The following is an 18,593-nucleotide window of genomic DNA, read 5'->3' as shown; positions in this document are numbered from 1 at the left end:
ATAAAATAGTTCATCAGGTTAAAGTTATTGAGAATAACGACATCCTAGTTTTTAAGGTGGAAAATGGTTCCTAAAATTATATCGTTCATTTAAGGATTCCTTGTATACAACCAGGCTGATCAGCCTCATTCCATATTGTTCTGAGAGCGATGATCTTTAGCCATTGGACTCAGCGACCAATCACCATGATAGGGTGCTGAATATGTTAGTGTCACGGTGTTCGATTGGACGTCGACAATGTAAATACTGCTCTGTAGCTCTGGACGTACATATACAGTGAAATTATCCTATGTCTCATATGAGCACTCATCATCCTAGGTACAGTAGCAACCGCTACCATAATGAAACAACAGATGAAACCATTTTCAACCCATGATCACATACAAAGCTAACCCCAAATTAGTTAGTCCGTATCTAAGATGGTTCTGCGATTAAAGATATATTACGATACCAACTTAAGTGTACGTACTGTAAGGTTAAATATCATCATGGGCCAAGAGATACCCCGCTCAGTATGGTCTCAACTCTAGCAACCTTACCAGTACTCACAACTCTCCCAGATCCACTCATATTTGCGGCTCTCGTCTGTTTCAAAGGCCCACCTACGATAAACCTTGCTACAATGTCGCAAAACTCCACTATCTGTGATCTCCCAGCTGAGATACTACTCATGATAGTCAATCATCTTGATGCTTTCAGTACCATCTGGCTACAACGTTCGTGCCGGCTTTTTCATGGAACAATACCGTCTCCTACTCACCTGGAGTTAATAAAAGCGGAGACTACCTATTTCGGTACTCAGAACGACTTATACGCCTGCAGAGATTGCCTTAGATTACGCCCTAGAGCAAAATTTGCGGACAATATGGTGAAAAGGAAAAAGTCCAAGTGGGGAGAAAAAGTTACGGAACGGTGGTGTGTGGACTGTGGTATCAAACCGCGCCCTGGCACTAATCGATATACCGCCGGTAACATCATCACTATCCTAGGGGTACCATTTGTGATCTGCTCAAAGTGTCGCAAATTTAGAGAAGGTGCTTCGGAAAACGGGAAACTGTTGTTTGTATGCCAAGTCTGTCGGGGATTTACGAGAGCAATCGAGGAGCGCGCTGAGCTTGATAAATCGCGACATGAAAGGGCGCGACTGCGAGCTGAACAGGCTGCACGAAGAGCCAGGAGACGTGAAACATGGGGCTCGGCTTCTGACAGCGATGATCTGCCTCCGAGTATTACATCTAGCGAAGAGTATATGGAGATGATCCAGGCCGAGGCTGATACGTACATGAACAGCCCTGGGCCTGGTTCTGATTGAATACCCCCTCTCCCAATAAGATTTACAGCTAAGTTGGTATTGTTGAAATGATGAAATGAAAAAGGCTTGTAACTGTGGAGGGGTACATAGCAACCTGATAATTGGTGGATGCGCAAGACAACGGCAGGCTCTCAAATTAAAACAATGAAGAAATTCAAAAGACCGAATTATACAGTAGCATTACTACATAGAGCAAAAACCTTTCAGTATACAGTAGTTTTCGAAATCAGTCATACTCCACACTCTTGCCACTTGATTCCCGCAAAATTAACCCGAAATTAGTGAGTCTTGATTGGATAGGGCATGAAACGTCCGCTTTTCAGCCCGTACTTAGTTGAGGGCCGCCGTAAATTGCGACTTAAAAAGCAACGATTTGATCACATGACTGCTTTGTTCCATATTCCAACATTTCCATTTTCTGATTTCAAAAACTAGTTAGAGTAGTAATCAGGATGATGAGAAAGGTAATATGATAATATTTATTCTTTTCCAGTATTGTACGAGGAGTTGGAGTCATGATAAGTGAGAGTTGGGTGATGAAGAGTTGGATGATCAAGAGTTGAGATGAATTAAGTCTTGTACAAGGAGTCAGAGGTCGAATTATTAACAGTCAAGTTAAATAAATTCTCGTACGAGGACTATAATCATACTAACCCATGGGAGTATCACTTTTATCTGAGTATTGATACTTGGTTAGTGATGGGCACGGTGAAGAGATGGGTATTGCTTATACCGTTGTATAACTGACTGATGTTAGAGCATTGTATCATGTAAGCAGGGAGGGAAGTCCGAAATCCCGAGCATGGGACCAAGTGTTTGTGGACTTTTTAGTCATCTGAAGTAAATATTGCGGCCTGGATTGATAAAAGGACCTTAAATTGGAAAATCTTTTTGAAGATGTATATGGATTGAAGGATTTTTGACGTGCTATGAAGCTTGATAATGTATCATAGAGAAATAGAATAGAGATAGACTTGGATCTCAGATGGAATAGGAAGAAGCTATGGGAGGAGCAAACGATGTAAGTGCTTAGATCGTAGGAGGGATCTGGCTAGAGTTGGTACTAGTGTACTTCCAAATCACTTTCTCGCGTCCAAATAGAATTCATCCAGGACATGAAGAAATCAACACCCCACTTGTTTAATTTTTTGTCTTCTTTTTCTTTTCCTCCTCTATTCACTTCCTCCATCATCACCAAGGGACCTTTTCACCATCTTTATTACAATCTCCATTCAAGATGCCTTCTTCCTTCATGATAAACATGATAGTGGCTAGTCCGTGCCCAGACCCCCTGATTAATACACATAAGGATCTACTAGTAGAATGTTGCGCGCCGCTCGTTCGAAAGACCCTCAGTTGCATGAAATGCTCTGAACCCGATGAGGAGGAATTTCCTTCAGTCATGGGCAAAGGAAACGGCTTGATGGAGACGATTTTCAGGGCATACGCTCAAGAAATGAATATCCTTTTGCGACCTGAAGATGTTTGGTACACTATTGTAAGCCAAATTGGATTTTACGCCAAAAGCCATGGTCAAGCAATGCGCAAATTTCTTGTCAACCATGATCGTGTCAAAACTCTGAAAGCCACTAGCACAGAGGCACAGGATGTCGAGCGCATCAAAGCTCGTATGGACAGTCTCCTCGATCCACGCCTTTGGTTGATTGATTACGATAACACCAAAATAGCTCAGAAAATGGCAGAGCAAGATGAAAAAGACCTGGAACCTTTTATTGATGAAGCACTGCGAATTGAGATGCTTCGTGGACGCGAGACTATGACCGAGGAGATTAGGGAGTTGATTGAAGCAAACTCTCTCGCACGAGAGCTCAAGCTCCAAGAGAGACGTGAGGAGAGACTGCGCCAGCAAGAATTTAACGAAAAATTCAGTCAATTGCGCCTTGAACTGTCAAAGGCATCGGCCCAGAAATTGCGCCAGTCAATTCTTGACGGAGAATTGGAAGAGGCCACCAAGGGCATGGGGAAGTGCGCCGATATGATCAAGGTCTTCAACAGTTTCGATAAGCAGCTCAAAGATTCCATGTCTCCCGAGATGCAAGAATGGATGACAACATCCTTCACCACAAGCCGCGACTCTGATAAAATCATTGCTCCGGTCCTCCTGATGGGTACTGCGCAGGCTTATCACAACTACAAGATCGAATCTAAATGTGGAATTGCATGCTGCACCTTGGATGGCGAGCTTTCTGATTGGCAGCAGCTAGTGGATAAGCTCACAATGCTTCCCGCGTTTGGCGAAGAGCCTGCTCTATTTGCTCGCCTTCTTGAACCCATCCTCAAGAACTTTGTGAGATTTTATGCAAATCCTCATGCAGAAGACATCCGTCATTACTGGTCTACGTGCATCACCAACTCGTTTGAGTGGGCGGACTGGCGGGAAGAGCCAAAAGTCGGCCCTTGGATCTCTGGATGGCTGGGCGCATTCCGCATGTGGGATGAGAACGGCCTGTGTTTGTACAACTCCGATGGTTGGAGAACCCCTTGGGTTACCTACCCCAAGTTTCCAGCGGGCGATTTCCCTCCGGCATGGACCAGCATACCGTTCACCATCACTAAACAGCTCGAGGATTCATATACAGATATCCACGGCTTCATGGTGGCTGGCTGTGTCGGTTCTAAAGTCAATGAGATTGATGATCCAAATGACGTGGAACAATACGACGAACAGATTCAGCCTTTCCACATGTGGTGGATGCTTGAGGCGGACAGCGACTACGTCGATGACCCCCAGTTTGAGGCGATGGTTGATGGCGATATCTGGCATCTCCGCGGACCTCGCGCGGAACCATTGTCATGATCAGGACAAAGTTACAGAAGTTCCCACATCCATTCATTCATCCAACTCAACTCAAATATGCTAACTATTCGAATAGCTATCACAAATTCAAAGCAGATTTTCCAAGTTTTTCTTATCGGGCTTTCAAAAGTCTCTCGAAGTATCGTTATCAGTGCTTACGATATAGGTAAATCAAGTTCTCCCATTTATTTAACTAAAGCCTGCTAACGAGTCGCATAGTGAGCATTAAATATCTGAGCTATCAGCGGAGGGGGTCTATTGGGGAACTGCCAGTGCAGTTTTTGGATTGATCAGAAGCAATGGTCTGAGCTATCAGAGGGGTTTTATGCAGTATTTCGTATTATGACCAGGACCTTTATCCATCACAGCTCCATCCACTTTTAGAGTGGGTCTATGGATCAGAAGCTTCTTCACCACGTATCAATCCGAGCTCTAGATCTATGGAGAGCACTACTTCTAAAAAAACCACTTAGAACAGCACCGGGAATTGGTGTGGAAAGTAGTTCTTCGCACCTGTTAAATAGTACTTTTTTGTAGATTGGCCGGTACAGTTCTGATGATCTTCTATACAAGGGAGACTTCGAAGATCTGCGTCTTAATCGGCAGAACAATTTGCCCAGTGATTGATATAGCCAATCATGATCTAAAGGGATTGTCTTTGAATCTAAGATTTCACTGCTCTACTGCTAACCTGTCAAGCTATGACTATAATTCAAAAAAGAAATTATTCGAGCAATCGTTTAAACTGTTTCTAAGTTAACCGGAGTCAAGCTGCAAAATAATCATGATGTGAATTTAGGTAGCCATTGCTGACGTCGTGCTGAAAACTTTTGTCTCAGATCATAATAACCACTGTTTGAAAGAGATTGATTACAATTAAACATGTCTACTCTGTCTAGTTTTTCACACCTTTTGATTGATTGACACTGTAGACCCCCTCGAAAGCCCTCAGAAGATGATGCGTCTCATCATGTAATACTTTCCTTGATTTGAACTCATATCAGCATTCATGGGTTTTGTTCATCACAAAAGGTTACCTACAGACCTTGGGGCACCTTTCAAGGATCAAAGATGGGACTTCATGTAAGTTATCACATGTCCAAGGCTCTCAGTCACCTACCTGGGTATTATAAAGCTCAAATAGATATACTGATTAAGTCCAGGCTGGACAGTTTGGTCCATTTCACCAAGGGCAGATACCATCCTTCACAATAATCTTGCCCATTTCGGCATCTCTCTTACCCTTAACAACTTGCTTCAAATAGCCTCCAGAGATAGCTGGGTCCAGGCCACCCACAGCCTTGGCTATTTCAGGGTTGCCGCCCAGATTGGTGGCCATCATTCCCGGACCGAAGCAGCAAACCTTGACGCCGTCCGCCTTCAGCTTGTGGTTCCAGTCCAACATCAACATATTAAGCGCCGTCTTGCTACAGCGGTATCCAATGGTCTCGAAATCGAGCTTTTTAGGCCACCCAGCTGGCAGCTCAGGTGTGGGGAAGTAGTTCTCAGCTGCCTGGGTAAGGTTAGAAAGACCGGCGACAAAGATCAGACGAGGCTCAGCAGACTTTATCAGCAGAGGGATAAATGTCGCAGTCAAAACATTGGTGCCGGTGACATTTGTGTTGTAAGCCTGATTGAAAGCCTCTCGGAGAGAGACATTTCCACCAATGTATTCAATGTCCCATGTAGCACCTGAATATTACGAAGTTAATCTCAAAAATATTAATCGCGCTGTCTTGCATTCTACATACCCGCATTGTTTATCAAAATGTCAATGTGGCCCTTGGTAGTCTTTATGTGCTCAAAGGCGTTCTCAATGTCCTCGTCGGAGATCAGATCCAGTTTGATAGCTTCAATGGTATTGGTAGCATTGGGATGCTCCTTCTGAAGAGTCGCAATGGCAGCTTTGCCTTTTTCCGGGGAGCGACTGCCCAGGAAAATGTGATAAGGCTTCTCGGCTTTCAGAAGAGCCTTGACGGTTTCATAGCCAAGTCCACCGTTTCCTCCTGTGATAACAACAACTTTTGGAGAAGACATTATCGTGAGAATGGTTGAACTATAATGTTTCAATGCTGGTGGTGTTCAATGGATGGATGGAACAAGTGACAACTTCGAATCAAAGAATCTTATATACCTAGGTATACAGAGAGATGCTATATAGACGGGTTAAAAACCGATACGCCCGATCTTGATAACAGCCGGCTACGGAGATAAGGATAGTGTCGGTTGACTAGGTTATTACCGAAGCAGACAGCTATTGATATCGTTTCTGTACGTATATAATAGGTGTATGCATATTGGATAAAAGTGAAGTGTCATTCTAAAATGCTCAGATGAAAGAAGATATAGTAGCTGCCATGCCAAGATCACATGATCTTGGTATGTCAGCTGATATTCGTTCCAACAGATAGCTATTCGAATCCGAAGAAGCTTATCTTATTTCCATCAGACGATCAATCTCTTGAGACAAACTCCAAACGAAGAGTGCATTCAAGACCATTTCGACTTTCACAGCGACTTAAAGCGGTCTTACTGGTGATCGATAATTTGTTAGTACATGCTCTTCCCCAATATGTGGTGGAGTAAAATCAAGTTCAGGCCGGAGATTATGGAGGTTAATGGAGATAAGACGTAATCTCCGACATAGATTCTATACACTCCAACGTCCAAAAGCCGAATATCTCCAGTTTAGATGTATCTTTCAAAAAGATTTATGTTGGTACGATTTTTCACAGTACTTCTCTCAGATTCAACATGATATCTCTCGTAACTAGTTAATTGGCTTTTCTGCGCTACATAGTCACTGAAATCAAGGCTAATAATATCCTCTAAATATTCCGCGCTTTCCTTTTAAATGGGGTCAGCTTTTTATTTTACTTTTCGGGCTTCCTCTTCCTACCATTCTAGCGGGAGTAAGCTAGATTGATATACGCTTCTCAATACCTACCGAGATATCTTTCACTTCACACTTGCACCTTTATTATATACAGAGCTCTTTCACTTCACCCCTCTGACAATTACGGTTCTATTTCCATGTTTGTTCTCTTTCGGCCCTAGGCATCGATGTTCCCATGCTATAAAACAGATTTATTCTTTTCTCTCCTTTCTTCCTACTACAATCTTGGAACCTCAAACCAGCAGTCATCCATGTTCGGCCTCGGCTATAGACAGTGTCTAAGTTTCCGATCGACGGCTAGAAATGATATCTAGGTATAGACGCACACCCAACCTTGAAAATTCTTCGTTTTAGCACATGCCCGGGTGGAGTACTCAAAGATAAGCCTTGCTCCTTATCAAAAGCGCAATTGCTCCACAGTTTTGGTTCCCAATCTCTTGTTGCGTCTCGCCAATTTCTTTGCTAGTTCTTCAATTTCTTCGATGCTCTTGGTGAGATTGAAGTAGCCTTCATCATTCAAGGTATACAGAACCTCTTTGAGCCACACTCTGCAGCTTATTAATTCGTTGTATCGGATCGAATTATCAGTTGGAACTTGGTAAAGTCGCTCTAAGAAAGCCTGATAGAGTTCCGGAAATAGAATACCTATCTTGAGTCCAGCAACCAGTGACTTGTAAGCTGTGACATTCTGGCTGGGCTTAGATTCAACTTTCCAAGGGGAGGAACCGGGCCCATTTACCAGATGATGAATTATCCCTGAGCCTGTAGCCTGGTGAAAGTAAAGCCCCCAGTGAAATGACCGAGTTCCATCGTTACGATCAGAAAGCAGAATGTATAGCCCGTTGATCTCAAAAAACAGTTTTATAATCACCTCACACATTTTAGCGGATTGTAGTGCTTTCGTCTTGATAATTTTTGAGGCAAGCTTAGCGATACCAAATGAATAAGAGCCTTGGAGAAATGGAATTTTGCAAGGGCAGATATAGAACGGCTTTATATACTCTTCCTGGGTAGGATGCTGGCTGATATTCTTTCTCTGTCGCCACCTGCACTGCTTTAGCACTTAAAGGTAATAAATATGATCCCATAACGATCTATATTTTCAGAACTCTATCATGCTTTGTTTCACTTAATCCCAGATCAGTTAGCTCATTTGATAGGATGAATTACTTTTGATTCTGAAATCAGTCTCAGTGTTCTTCAACGGCTCTTTATACATAGTGCCGAGGTCTTAGGGTTTGAAAAAAAAATCTCAGTCTTCTTTCAATCCCTTTTTATAAATTTTAATGAGTTATTGTTCTTTGTGCAGAGATCAGAGACTTCTTTTGCGCCAACCAGTTGACTAATGCCCGAAGACCAATATAGCCAGCTTTGGAGTAGCGATATTACTGTCTATTCCATCAATAACCTTTATTCCAACTTTCAATGTCTCTTCCTCAATAGAATGACATAAACTATTCATGGCTAGATCGGTAGATGTTGGATGGCATCTCTAGACTGAAATCAATATACGTCAATTATAAGACAAAGCGTATTACGGCACTTGTGATAACCTGAAAATGAAAAATAGCTCTTTTAAACTTTTACTTTTTACCTAGGTTACTTTCGTCTTTTAGATATTCTCACGAGCAAAGCCTTATCGACATGATGGTAGGGGGTTACATTTTACGGTAGTAAGTATGATAGATCCATGGATAGAGCAACTATACCTAAAGGATCCGAGGCAATGTCTATTCGAAGGCTATGTTATGTGCCGTTCTACCACTTTAGGGAGTTATCGTCGATGCTATACTCCTGTCTCTGTGCTTATGCTCCTGGTAGAAATCATACTTCAAGAGTCCCAAAAATTTCGTTCCAAGATTTTCAAAAGATTGGAGCCCCCGAATCCAAACATTGAGTAGAGATCCCGGCTCAGGATACGGCGGTGATAACCAGCAAGAACAGCCCCTAGATGACGGTCACTTCCGCATCATTTCCGTACATACTGCAATCACATCAAACCTATGAGATTATCGTATTAGCATGCTATTATCAACATAAATAATATAACGGTGTGATATACCCGGAATCATGTGAAAGACGATCGGCAAAAGACTGCGGGCCTTGACATATAACCGAGCAATTAGTCCTGGTCAAATTGATAGACTATATTTGACTCACAGGATCCTCCAGGTTCCAGGTAGACTTGAAGGTCGGATGTGACTGCACTCTCTCTTCCAACCCTGACATTGGACAGTATTTGAACTCTCGAGGCGCGTGATACTCGCACAGCCTCAAACAGCTTAAGACGTGTTGGAATATTGTCGGAGCTGCCCAAATCACTCAATAGTATTCCGAGAGCACCTCCATCTTCAATAGCCTGGTTTGCACCTTGCCCCCCGAATGGTAGCATCTATATAGCTATTATTAGCCTGCCATAGTCTTAATAGTCTAGATTTCTACATTCAGCTTGATATGGTTTGTTTCATACCGAATGCGCGGCATCTCCAATCAAGATAACCTTTCCAAATGTCCAGCTTCTCAGAGGCTCATGTCTTTCCAGTGGCCAGCAAGTGACTTCCGTCGCCATTCTGTTTCGCTCAACTATTAGACAAACATGGAGTTACACCCACAGAATCGAGGCACTCACCTCATTATTTTGATTATATCGGGATGAAAATGCCGGAACTCACCCAGCATTTGGGGTTTGGCGTCTTAGACATGTGTAATTTTCATTAGGCCTGGGCGGAACACAATGTCAGGAGAGCTCACCTTCAGTTTTGTCCACACAGGATGGATGGATTGCTACAAAATTCTGAAAATCCCCTCTACAAGAATCAGCTCGCGTATAACTCTCATCAGGGGCGACCAAATTACCCGCGACACTCATACCAGACAAAGTGACGTTCGTTGACCGTATCACTAGTGTCTGCGAGTATGAATGATGTCGACTCTTTGTCTCGGAGCAGATCTTGGGAATTGGAATGGGAGAGTAGTGCTTCAGTCGGCAGCGTAAAGCGAAAGGCACTCAAGCCTGCTGGTACTGCTCCCTTGTCCTGAGGAAGCACCTGTGATCGAACAACGGAATGAAGGCCGTCGGCACCAATGATCAGATCAGCTCGGTGACAGCTATTGTCATCGAGTGTGACTATCCCCTCCTGTTGATTTACCTGGATTACAGAAGTTCCAAGTCGGATTTTGACCACATTAGTCCCATCCTGATCAGAGTCAAGAGCCAAGCGCAGCAACTCTCGATGCAAATCGTTCCGACCAATTGTCACAAAGGCCGACCGCAGTCTCGATGCCATACGGTCTATATGTTGCACTGCGATTTTCTGGAGCGAAATGCCATCGATTATCTCCCAGCGGTTTAACTGGCACGCCTGCGCTTGTTCAAAGTCTAATCCCAAACTTTTTAAGACAATAACACCGTTGGGACAGAGAGCAAGTGCGGCCCCCGTCTCCGTTTCAAGTTTCGATTTCTCAAAAATCTGCTTCCACAAGTAGCCTGGTCAGGTAACTTGGTTCTCCCATCTTTCAGGATGAGCGTGCGAGTGTGCCATCCTAAGTGAACATACCTGTACTGAGTGGCCGGCTCTTCGAAGGGCGATACCAGCACATAGACCCGCAATACCTGCACCAACAATAATGATATGAATCCCCATGACGGACAAAGGGTTTTCATGGGTCGAATCCGGAGTAATAGAAAAGGAACTCAAAGTTCAGAGCAATAAAATCACATATACAAAAACTGAGGGGAGTGCCAGCCCCACTCAGCAACCATTTACAAAGGCTCTAAGGTTGGCATGCATGATTACGGAGACCGTGTAATTTGTCGATATTAAGGCATGGTTGCCCGAAGCCCGTGTTGCACAGCCTTGGGCACTACACAATATCAGCTGCAGCTTGTATGCGGTAACAAAGTGATAGATCACGAATTATCTGATCGATAGCTGCGACGATCTGCGTAGCTGGTTGGCTAGTATGCCCCATTTGAATACGGGCTGAGATAAGAGCTTCTTGGGGGTCTGCCTGGTTAGAAATATCGATCTATGCGCCCAATTAAATATTCCAATCTTACCCAGAGCACTCTTTTTTAACTTCCAACCATGGTTCCACGAATAGTTTTATCGTCTATATATGGTGATAGTAAGCGGAATAAACGAGTTGGCTCCCTATATACCGATGTAAAATTGTTGCTTCTCTCTTGTTTGGCATGATAATTTAGTAAATTGCGACCCATTTCAATTTACCCGTCTCGACTGTCTAATATAACGTCGGAAAATATCATGACCAGCATGAAGATAAAAACTGTCCTCGATCCAGTCGTCCTAGTTTCATCTGCTACTGAAGAGCAAAATTGGACATAGGCAATCAGACTTTTTTCCAAGATACATCATGAGAACCTCCAATGTTCTGAGGAAAATGCTTATTGTTCGCCTCTTTAATAGCCTAGATATGGTTCCAATAATGATATTCTACCCGATGCATGTCCCATCGCAAGCAAGTCACCTTGAGTAGCCGAACAAACAGGCCGAAACTCGTGAGGTAGCCATAGAGTTCTTTCGCCATTCAGAGCAATCCAAGTATCTTCAAAAACTGATATAATCTCAGCTTTCAGATGTGGCGTCTCACTACCAAAATCTAGATTCTGGAGAGAAATTGATCCGATGTTGGTCCTCAGATACGAACCATCATCTGAAAATTCCAGTTGATGGACGGCCTTTTCAAACCTCCACATATGCTTATGTGTCGTTGTGGTGATTTGCCAGATAATAAGAGTCCCACCATTTGAACTAGACGCCAAGAGTCGTCCACACGGTGAGAATGTAACGGAAACAACTGTGGTCGAATGCCCTTCAAGAGTGTGTATCAGACTGCCTGTACTCACTTCCCACAGGATTACTGTATTGTCGCTTGAGCCGGAAGCTAGAACCTGGGCCTTAGGGGAGAAGGCTACACAGTGGATGGAGCTTGAATGGCCTCTGAGTGTCTTTAGTAGAGCACCAGTTGTAGAACTCCACATTCTGACTGTATTATCACTTGAACCGGATGCTAAGAGCTTGTCATCAGGAGAAAAGGTAAGACAGTAGACTGGATCCAAGTGACCCTTGACTCTCAATCGAGGCGTACTCGTCACGATATCCCAAATTATGATAGTTTCGTCACGCGAAGCAGAAGCCAGGTAGTGGCTTTCAGAAGAAAATGCGATCGCCAAAACTGCATCTGAATGGCCCCTCAAAGTTTGCTGTGAGTCTCCCGTAGTCAAATCCCATATCTTGATAGTGCGATCCCATGAACAAGAAGCCAATTTCCGATGATCAGGAGAAAACATGATGGACCAAACCCAGTCTGAGTGGCCCTTGGTGGTCTGGGGTGAAGTACATGTAGTCAAGTCCCAGAGCCGAGCTGTTTGGTCATAGGAGCCAGATGCCAGGATTTTAAGATCAGGGGAGAATGCTACCGACCGAACCAAACCTGAATGCTGTTTGAATGTCCGTTTAAGAGTTCCTGTAGAAGAATCCCGAACCTTGAGGGTTTTGTCGCCAGAGCCGGACGCTAAAAGCCGTCCATCCAGAGAGAAAACGACAGAATAGACTTCCGCTGGATCTTCAAAGGTTTGTAGTAGCGCGCCTGTAGTCGGATCCCAAAGTCTGATTGTTTTGTCGTCGGAGCCAGATGCTAGGATCTGGCCATCTGGGGAAAATGCCACTGACATAACCAAAGCTGAATGAGCCCTTAGGGTTAGTTGCAGAACACCTCTAGAAATATCCCAAATTCGGATGGTTTTATCCCTGGAGGAAGATGCTAGAGATAGGCCATCAGGAGAGAAAGATAGGGAAAATACAGAGCGTGAGTGGCCTTTCAAAACTGGTTGGATGGGGGCGCCTGTTTGGATATCTCGTAGCCTGATTGTCTTATCAAAGGACGTAGACGCTAAAACTCGACCATTCGGGCACAATGCAACATATGTCACTCCGTCCGAATGGTCCTCATAGTTTTGCTCCGTGGCACCAGTGCTAGTGTTCCATAGCCGGACTGTTCGATCATAAGACCCAGAGACTAGATGTCGTCCATCAGGGCAGAATACCAACGATGATATCCCATCCAAATGGCCCCTAAGAGTCTGCTGCAGTTCTCCTGTGGCTGTATTCCATAGCTTGATTGTTTTATCGTACGCACCAGATGCTATCAATCGACCATCCGGGGAGAATGACACGCATTGAACCCCAAATGAATGACCCTCAAGAGTTTGCAGGTCTTCGTTCCAGCTCTCTTCCAAGTCTGACGGTCTGAAATTCCAATTGGCATGTCCTTCTCTGAGATAATTTCGAATGATCATCTTCCTAGGAGAGAATAAGATACCTGATGAGTATATTTGCAAGGGTGCTTCATCTGCAATAAACCGAAATTTTAGGATAAATCGCTTTGCATCGTGTAAGAAATCAGACAACTCTTGATCGTTGACATGCTAGTGATATTAATCAGTCAAGATTGGAATTTGAAGGCTAATATATTTCAACAATACCTGTACTGATTGCAGCAGATCAAGTATTCCAACGACCTCCGAGATGAGTCCCATAATAGCCATTGCCTCTAACCAATGTAGAAAGTGATTCTGGAGGAAAACAAAAGCTATTTCCATATTTTTAGCAGGGGCTTCGCTTTGCACCAGGTGACGCGCCCAATAATGACAGGCATATCTCAATTCTGGAGGTATACAACGGTCTATAGTTTGCTGATCAATTTCTGAGCGCTGTGTTCCTTCGCTTGGTAGTCCACATAGATTCCTTTTCAGATCTTGACAAAGAGAGAGGCAGCGGGTGGTTGCCCCCTGGTGTAGCCCTTTCTCATCCATCCAGAATGGAGTTTTTCCTTGTATTGCTGGATGGAGGAGAACGTCACGAAATGAGAGGTGGAACAATCGTACTGGCGAATTATTGTCCGTGGGCACATTTATAACCGAGTGGAGCAACTTCAACCTCATGACAATCAGTCGCCTAGGGAGATTAGTCAACTTTGAAAGCGGTGTAATTGCGAGTGGGCTCTCAAGTATGACGATTATGCCAAGGATCTTTCGATACTCTAGAACAAGCTGGTCTTTCTGCGTCTGATTTTGGCCTTTCAGAAGTCGATTCAATACCGGAACATAAGTTCCTTCTAGTTGGGATCCCCCTCCTCGATATGTAAGAATCTCTGTTAGACTGTCGACCGGATCCCAAAAAGGATCATCGAACATTCGGCAAAGAGTCGCAGCAAAGATAAATAGTGGAACGGATAATGCGACCAGGACCTGGATATTTGCGAGCCCAGGCCAGTCATTACTCAATTCCTGAATCTTCCTTGTCTTCAGAAGTCGATGGTTAAAGTACAAAGAAATATCCCGTGATATAAGTGACTCAGAGATCTGGTGAAGAGTTATATTCTGATAGTCATGATCCGACATCTCTCTAAATCCCAGACGAATCGGGAGCTCAGGTCTGCTTGTCAAAAATATTCGTACGTTAACAGCCTGTCGTAGCTGTGGAAGTAGCTGGAGAATGACTTCTACGTTATCGTCTGGGTCACATTCATCTAATGCATCTATCACAAGCACCATAGTTGGAATATGATGACTGGATTGTTTCAACTCCAGAATTGGCTGAAGTAGTAGGCTGTCAAACTGATGCCTCAGTGAGCGTGTCGCAATATCGGGATCATCGCGGACTGCTTTTTGGATAATCAGCGTCAGGTCAGGGATTTCTCTCCCGATCCGTCGTGTCACTGTGGTAATAAATTTCATCGCATTCCCTCTATCCCCTTCGCCTCTTTTGAAAAAGAAACTTGCTCCAAGCAGCTTTTCATGGCTCAACAATCTAGCCACCGTCCGTGCTATTGTTGATTTTCCTGTTCCAGCGGCCCCACTCAACCAAAATATGCATTTTCCTTGCGATGATTCCACCCACTCTTTGATCTCGTTCAAAAGCTCGGCTCTGGTGCCTTGTAGACATTCATCTTCGTGTTGATCCGCAAATGAGTCAAATTCGGCCTCGTGTGAGACTGGCAAGGTATCTAAAGGATCTGTATACTCTCAGCTTATGGACCACGGTTTTCATGGCTCATGAATCTGACCTGGCCGATCATGTAGTTCGAAATTGACGGTGCCATAATTGATCCCTATCTGTGTCCCTGAGTTTGGGCTGCAAAAAGACACTATGGATGTCATGAGAATACTAGTATAAGGACTTGGCAGTGAGATATAAGGTATAAAATATGTCGAGGTGTTGGTTCTTCTTCAGTCATCAAGGTGTCAGATGAGGCATCTGACGGTACTTTGGTTTCTTTTTATGGCTGACGCACGCGGGGGGCGAAGTGTTCCTGCGATTGTTTATTGGTTGGCATTGCCAAGTCACTTGCGCTGCGTGTAAAACCCATGATGACTGCATATCTCCTTCACATGGGCTGAGTTTCTATAGCCCGGACAGTGTCTCTGTGCAATTCCCCACAGTGATACTTAGCGAGAACTGAAGGTGGCTGTATTCTGCCATATAAGCAGGGCAAAGCTAATAAGCTATTGGTGCCAAGGTATTCAGTTAGGGATGGTAACGGATTGACGGATTGACGGATTCAATCCGTTGAATCCGTTATATTTTCTATTGAGGTTTAGCGGATTAGAGTACTATTTTCACTTTTTTTCTTTTATCTTTATTTATCTAACTAAAAATGGAGCTAACTCGACGCCATCAAAAATATCCAGACCATTATTAGTTAACTAACTATATCGTCAATAATTTTTGATTACCTGAAGTCCGTCAATCTATGACAGTATTACCATCCCTAGCAATCAGTACCAAGTACTCTTCATAGGAGCTTCGATCCTACTCTGTGTTTTTAGTGATGATGGATGCCCAAATTCCACGGCCTGTCTAGTTAATGTACTGTAGTTTCGTCTGACCGCCTCCTAAAATGGTTAGATTGGATCACATTGTGTCCACTTTTCTTGTGTCCAATAATAAATAGGCTGTCTAATTTAGATTATTGCCAAGGCGCCGCTAGTTTGGGACAGATGTTATACTTAGTATAGCTTATAACCGTGCCCAGGCTGAAATTCGAGAGTGCCTAAGTTAGTGATTAGATATAAACCATCTTTAGAAAACTTGAGATCATGGACAGCTATTCTCGTGTTAAAATTTTCTTGTAGACCGCCCGTCGCCGTTTCCCGGAGCCGTATAGTGTTATGCGAAAGGGATTCAAATACCCACTTCATCGTCGCAATAGAGAGGATCATAAACCTTGGCAACAAAGGTTTTACCGGGTTGAATTCTTTACAAGTTCTAGGTATCATATCCCGCACAATTAAAGTGAGAAATTGGGCTAAATGCTTATCCCAGCTTCTAATGTCGCCAATAATATCTAAAGTAATGCTCTGTAACCTCTTAAGCTTGTCTGCATCATACGAACAAAAAAATCCATACTGAGCATTACTCTAGGTCGCCGACTATTCTTTGGCTACCACTTTGTCAGCACTATCCCCATTCGTCTCAACCTTTTCATCTTCAAGGGGCTTCCTAGCCCAAACCCTCCGCCTATCAATTATCAGCGTCAAGTTTTCAAACACATATACCTCAGATGAAAGTGGGAGCCACTTACGCATATCCATAAGCATGCAGACTGGGTTTCTTAAGATCAGTCCGCACTTTAGCCAAGTAAACCTCTACCTCCTCCGTAGTCCACGGCACCGGTGCTCCATAATGAGTAAGAAGCCACATAGCATACCCCTCGAGACCAGTGACCCAGTGATAGTAGTTGACCTGGCCAACCTCCTTCAACAGCGGGTCCTTAGGCCACGGCCCAATGGGAACCTTATAAAGCTGTTCTTGTACATCCACAAACCCAGCTGCTTCAATCGCCGCCCGCATTGTTTTCTGCGTCGTCAGTGACCGGCCAGCACGGTTTGCGCACTCAATAAAGTTGTCTCCCCAGTTACCGAGTGCACATGTCGGGTCTAGGGATCCGTCGTCGCTTAGAGCTCGGATATCGAATTCCATTTGCTCGATCCAGCCGCCTGGAGTCAAATTCCTATTATAGTATCAGTCCCGGTTCTACGACTTTTGAAAATCGACACTTACTTGTAGCATTGCTTGTATAGTTTTTCCCATCCTGCAGGGTCAAATGCTCCAAGCAGCTGGCGTATATGGATGAAGTCGAATGGATCTCTCCACGTCCAGTCACGGTTGATGTCATCAACTTCGAACACGCAGTTAGGGGGTACCCAGGAAGAAGGAGGTGGGAAAAGGTCGACGCCACGAACGGTTGCTATAAACTTTTAGTATCTGTGCTAGAAAACTTTCAGAGAACAGAGCTTACCGTTTGGGTAGAAATCTGCCGCATCTCTGTATAATCGCAATTGTCACTATTACATTCGATAGCCCGTTCGATTCCACTTACATAGCCCAGTTTCCCTTTCCAGTTCCAATGTCAAGAATATGCTAATCCAAGCTTTAGTATGTTTTTAGAAAGCGAATTTGCACAGCGATAACTCACTTTGACAGAATCATTGACTGGGGCTCTGTGGAGAGGATTGGGCCGCTGGTGATCCAACATGAGACACACTAGGTGTCTTGGCTCATTCAGTCAGTTACCCAAGGTAGATTGAAGCAGTAGGTCCCGACTCACCCCATTTCAAAAGCCTCGAACTGTTGTTCGTCTGAGGGACTCCTATGCAGCATTATCAGAACCAGGCCAAGCTTACTCTTGTAAAGTGCACTCACCAGTAATCATCCTCTTTCAAATTCTGGTATCTGCGTCCATTTTCCAATCGACCTTTCGCAATTGCAGAGGCGATAGATGTAGTCTCGCTGGGTCATTGTTCAGTGACCATATCCTTGATTTGAACCTGAACCTGAACTTACGAGACGAAATCTTCAGGCTCTGCGATCTGGGCCGATAGATGCAGATCGGGATCCTGGATGATTGTGAGACAACATCCTCATAGCGATCTTAGACTTAAATTACCACCGCAATACTGATATTATCACCTTCACCCATGATGAATGATTAGACAAGTCGATTGAATCGAGGGGTAGAATTTCATTGTAGAATGGCAGCGACGGGAGTTTAATAAATGCGCAGGTGGTGTGATATCTAACTGTTTGTGTTCTTAGTTCCACAGCTCTAACCGGCTTAAGGACAAAAAACAGAATCCTCCATTGCCCCGCCCCTCGGGGATACGGAACAAATCATTCTATAATCCTTTTTATGGGCCACTTGCTTGTTTCTATACTTATCATTGGCTTGTATCTAGCACTCCGTACTTTGTATATAATTGTCGGTTGATGCGATAAATTAGGTCTCCTGCATATTTTAGTACAGAGTGTTCGGAAAATTCAGGAGAATGCTTACTTTGTGGTACATTTACTGAGTGTCTGACGTGCGGAAAAATTATATTTCGATCGTATCTAATCTGATTCCAGATTACAAGGTTCCTTTGGCCGTTTTGAGTAGATATACTAGGTACATCTCCAGATGAACCCGCGGTCGGAGAGTTGGATTCTGATATGAGTGAGAGTGATAGTAAAATTTAAGGGCTCAAGCAAAATGTAGATGGC

The 18,593-nt window shown here is 43.9% G+C and overlaps 6 protein-coding genes across 6 annotated transcripts; 2 read left to right on the top strand and 4 right to left on the bottom strand.

Annotated features, from left to right (window-relative positions):
* Nucleotides 1–514: 514 nt before the first annotated feature.
* Nucleotides 515–1,312, top strand: N7495_006312 (F-box domain protein; the record flags this gene model as incomplete). Its single annotated transcript, XM_057208963.1, has 1 exon — nt 515–1,312. The coding sequence occupies one exon, from the start codon at nt 515–517 to the stop codon at nt 1,310–1,312; it is 798 nt and encodes a 265-aa protein (XP_057062737.1).
* A 1,360-nt stretch (nt 1,313–2,672) lies between these two features.
* On the top strand, nt 2,673–4,130 carry N7495_006311 (DUF4419 domain-containing protein; the record flags this gene model as incomplete). Its single annotated transcript, XM_057208962.1, has 1 exon — nt 2,673–4,130. The coding sequence occupies one exon, from the start codon at nt 2,673–2,675 to the stop codon at nt 4,128–4,130; it is 1,458 nt and encodes a 485-aa protein (XP_057062736.1).
* A 1,183-nt stretch (nt 4,131–5,313) lies between these two features.
* N7495_006310 (uncharacterized protein) lies at nt 5,314–6,167 on the bottom strand (the record flags this gene model as incomplete). The annotated part of the gene is made up of 2 exons (XM_057208961.1): nt 5,314–5,822; nt 5,882–6,167. The coding sequence occupies 2 exons, from the start codon at nt 6,165–6,167 to the stop codon at nt 5,314–5,316; spliced, it is 795 nt and encodes a 264-aa protein (XP_057062735.1).
* Nucleotides 6,168–8,984: 2,817 nt separating this feature from the next.
* Nucleotides 8,985–10,670, bottom strand: N7495_006309 (FAD-dependent oxidoreductase; the record flags this gene model as incomplete). The annotated part of the gene is made up of 8 exons (XM_057208960.1): nt 8,985–9,027; nt 9,089–9,128; nt 9,187–9,418; nt 9,497–9,609; nt 9,699–9,719; nt 9,778–9,833; nt 9,883–10,496; nt 10,584–10,670. 8 exons carry the CDS (start codon nt 10,668–10,670, stop codon nt 8,985–8,987), a joined length of 1,206 nt encoding a protein of 401 aa, XP_057062734.1.
* Nucleotides 10,671–11,449: 779 nt separating this feature from the next.
* Nucleotides 11,450–15,153, bottom strand: N7495_006308 (NACHT and WD40 domain protein; the record flags this gene model as incomplete). The annotated part of the gene is made up of 3 exons (XM_057208959.1): nt 11,450–13,477; nt 13,535–15,066; nt 15,090–15,153. 3 exons carry the CDS (start codon nt 15,151–15,153, stop codon nt 11,450–11,452), a joined length of 3,624 nt encoding a protein of 1,207 aa, XP_057062733.1.
* A 1,330-nt stretch (nt 15,154–16,483) lies between these two features.
* N7495_006307 (class I SAM-dependent methyltransferase) lies at nt 16,484–18,033 on the bottom strand (the record flags this gene model as incomplete). Its single annotated transcript, XM_057208958.1, has 10 exons — nt 16,484–16,571; nt 16,636–17,064; nt 17,115–17,301; nt 17,353–17,378; nt 17,434–17,474; nt 17,530–17,605; nt 17,662–17,703; nt 17,757–17,843; nt 17,898–17,950; nt 18,001–18,033. The coding sequence occupies 10 exons, from the start codon at nt 18,031–18,033 to the stop codon at nt 16,484–16,486; spliced, it is 1,062 nt and encodes a 353-aa protein (XP_057062732.1).
* Nucleotides 18,034–18,593: the final 560 nt, after the last annotated feature.

The sequence above is a fragment of the Penicillium taxi genome (assembly GCF_028828555.1).
Source record: "Penicillium taxi strain IBT 34144 chromosome Unknown utg000004l_segment0_segment0, whole genome shotgun sequence".
NCBI classification, from domain to species: Eukaryota; Fungi; Ascomycota; class Eurotiomycetes; order Eurotiales; family Aspergillaceae; genus Penicillium; species Penicillium taxi.
Note: the sequence above shows the minus strand (reverse complement) of the source record. Positions and strands in the feature narration are given on the sequence as shown.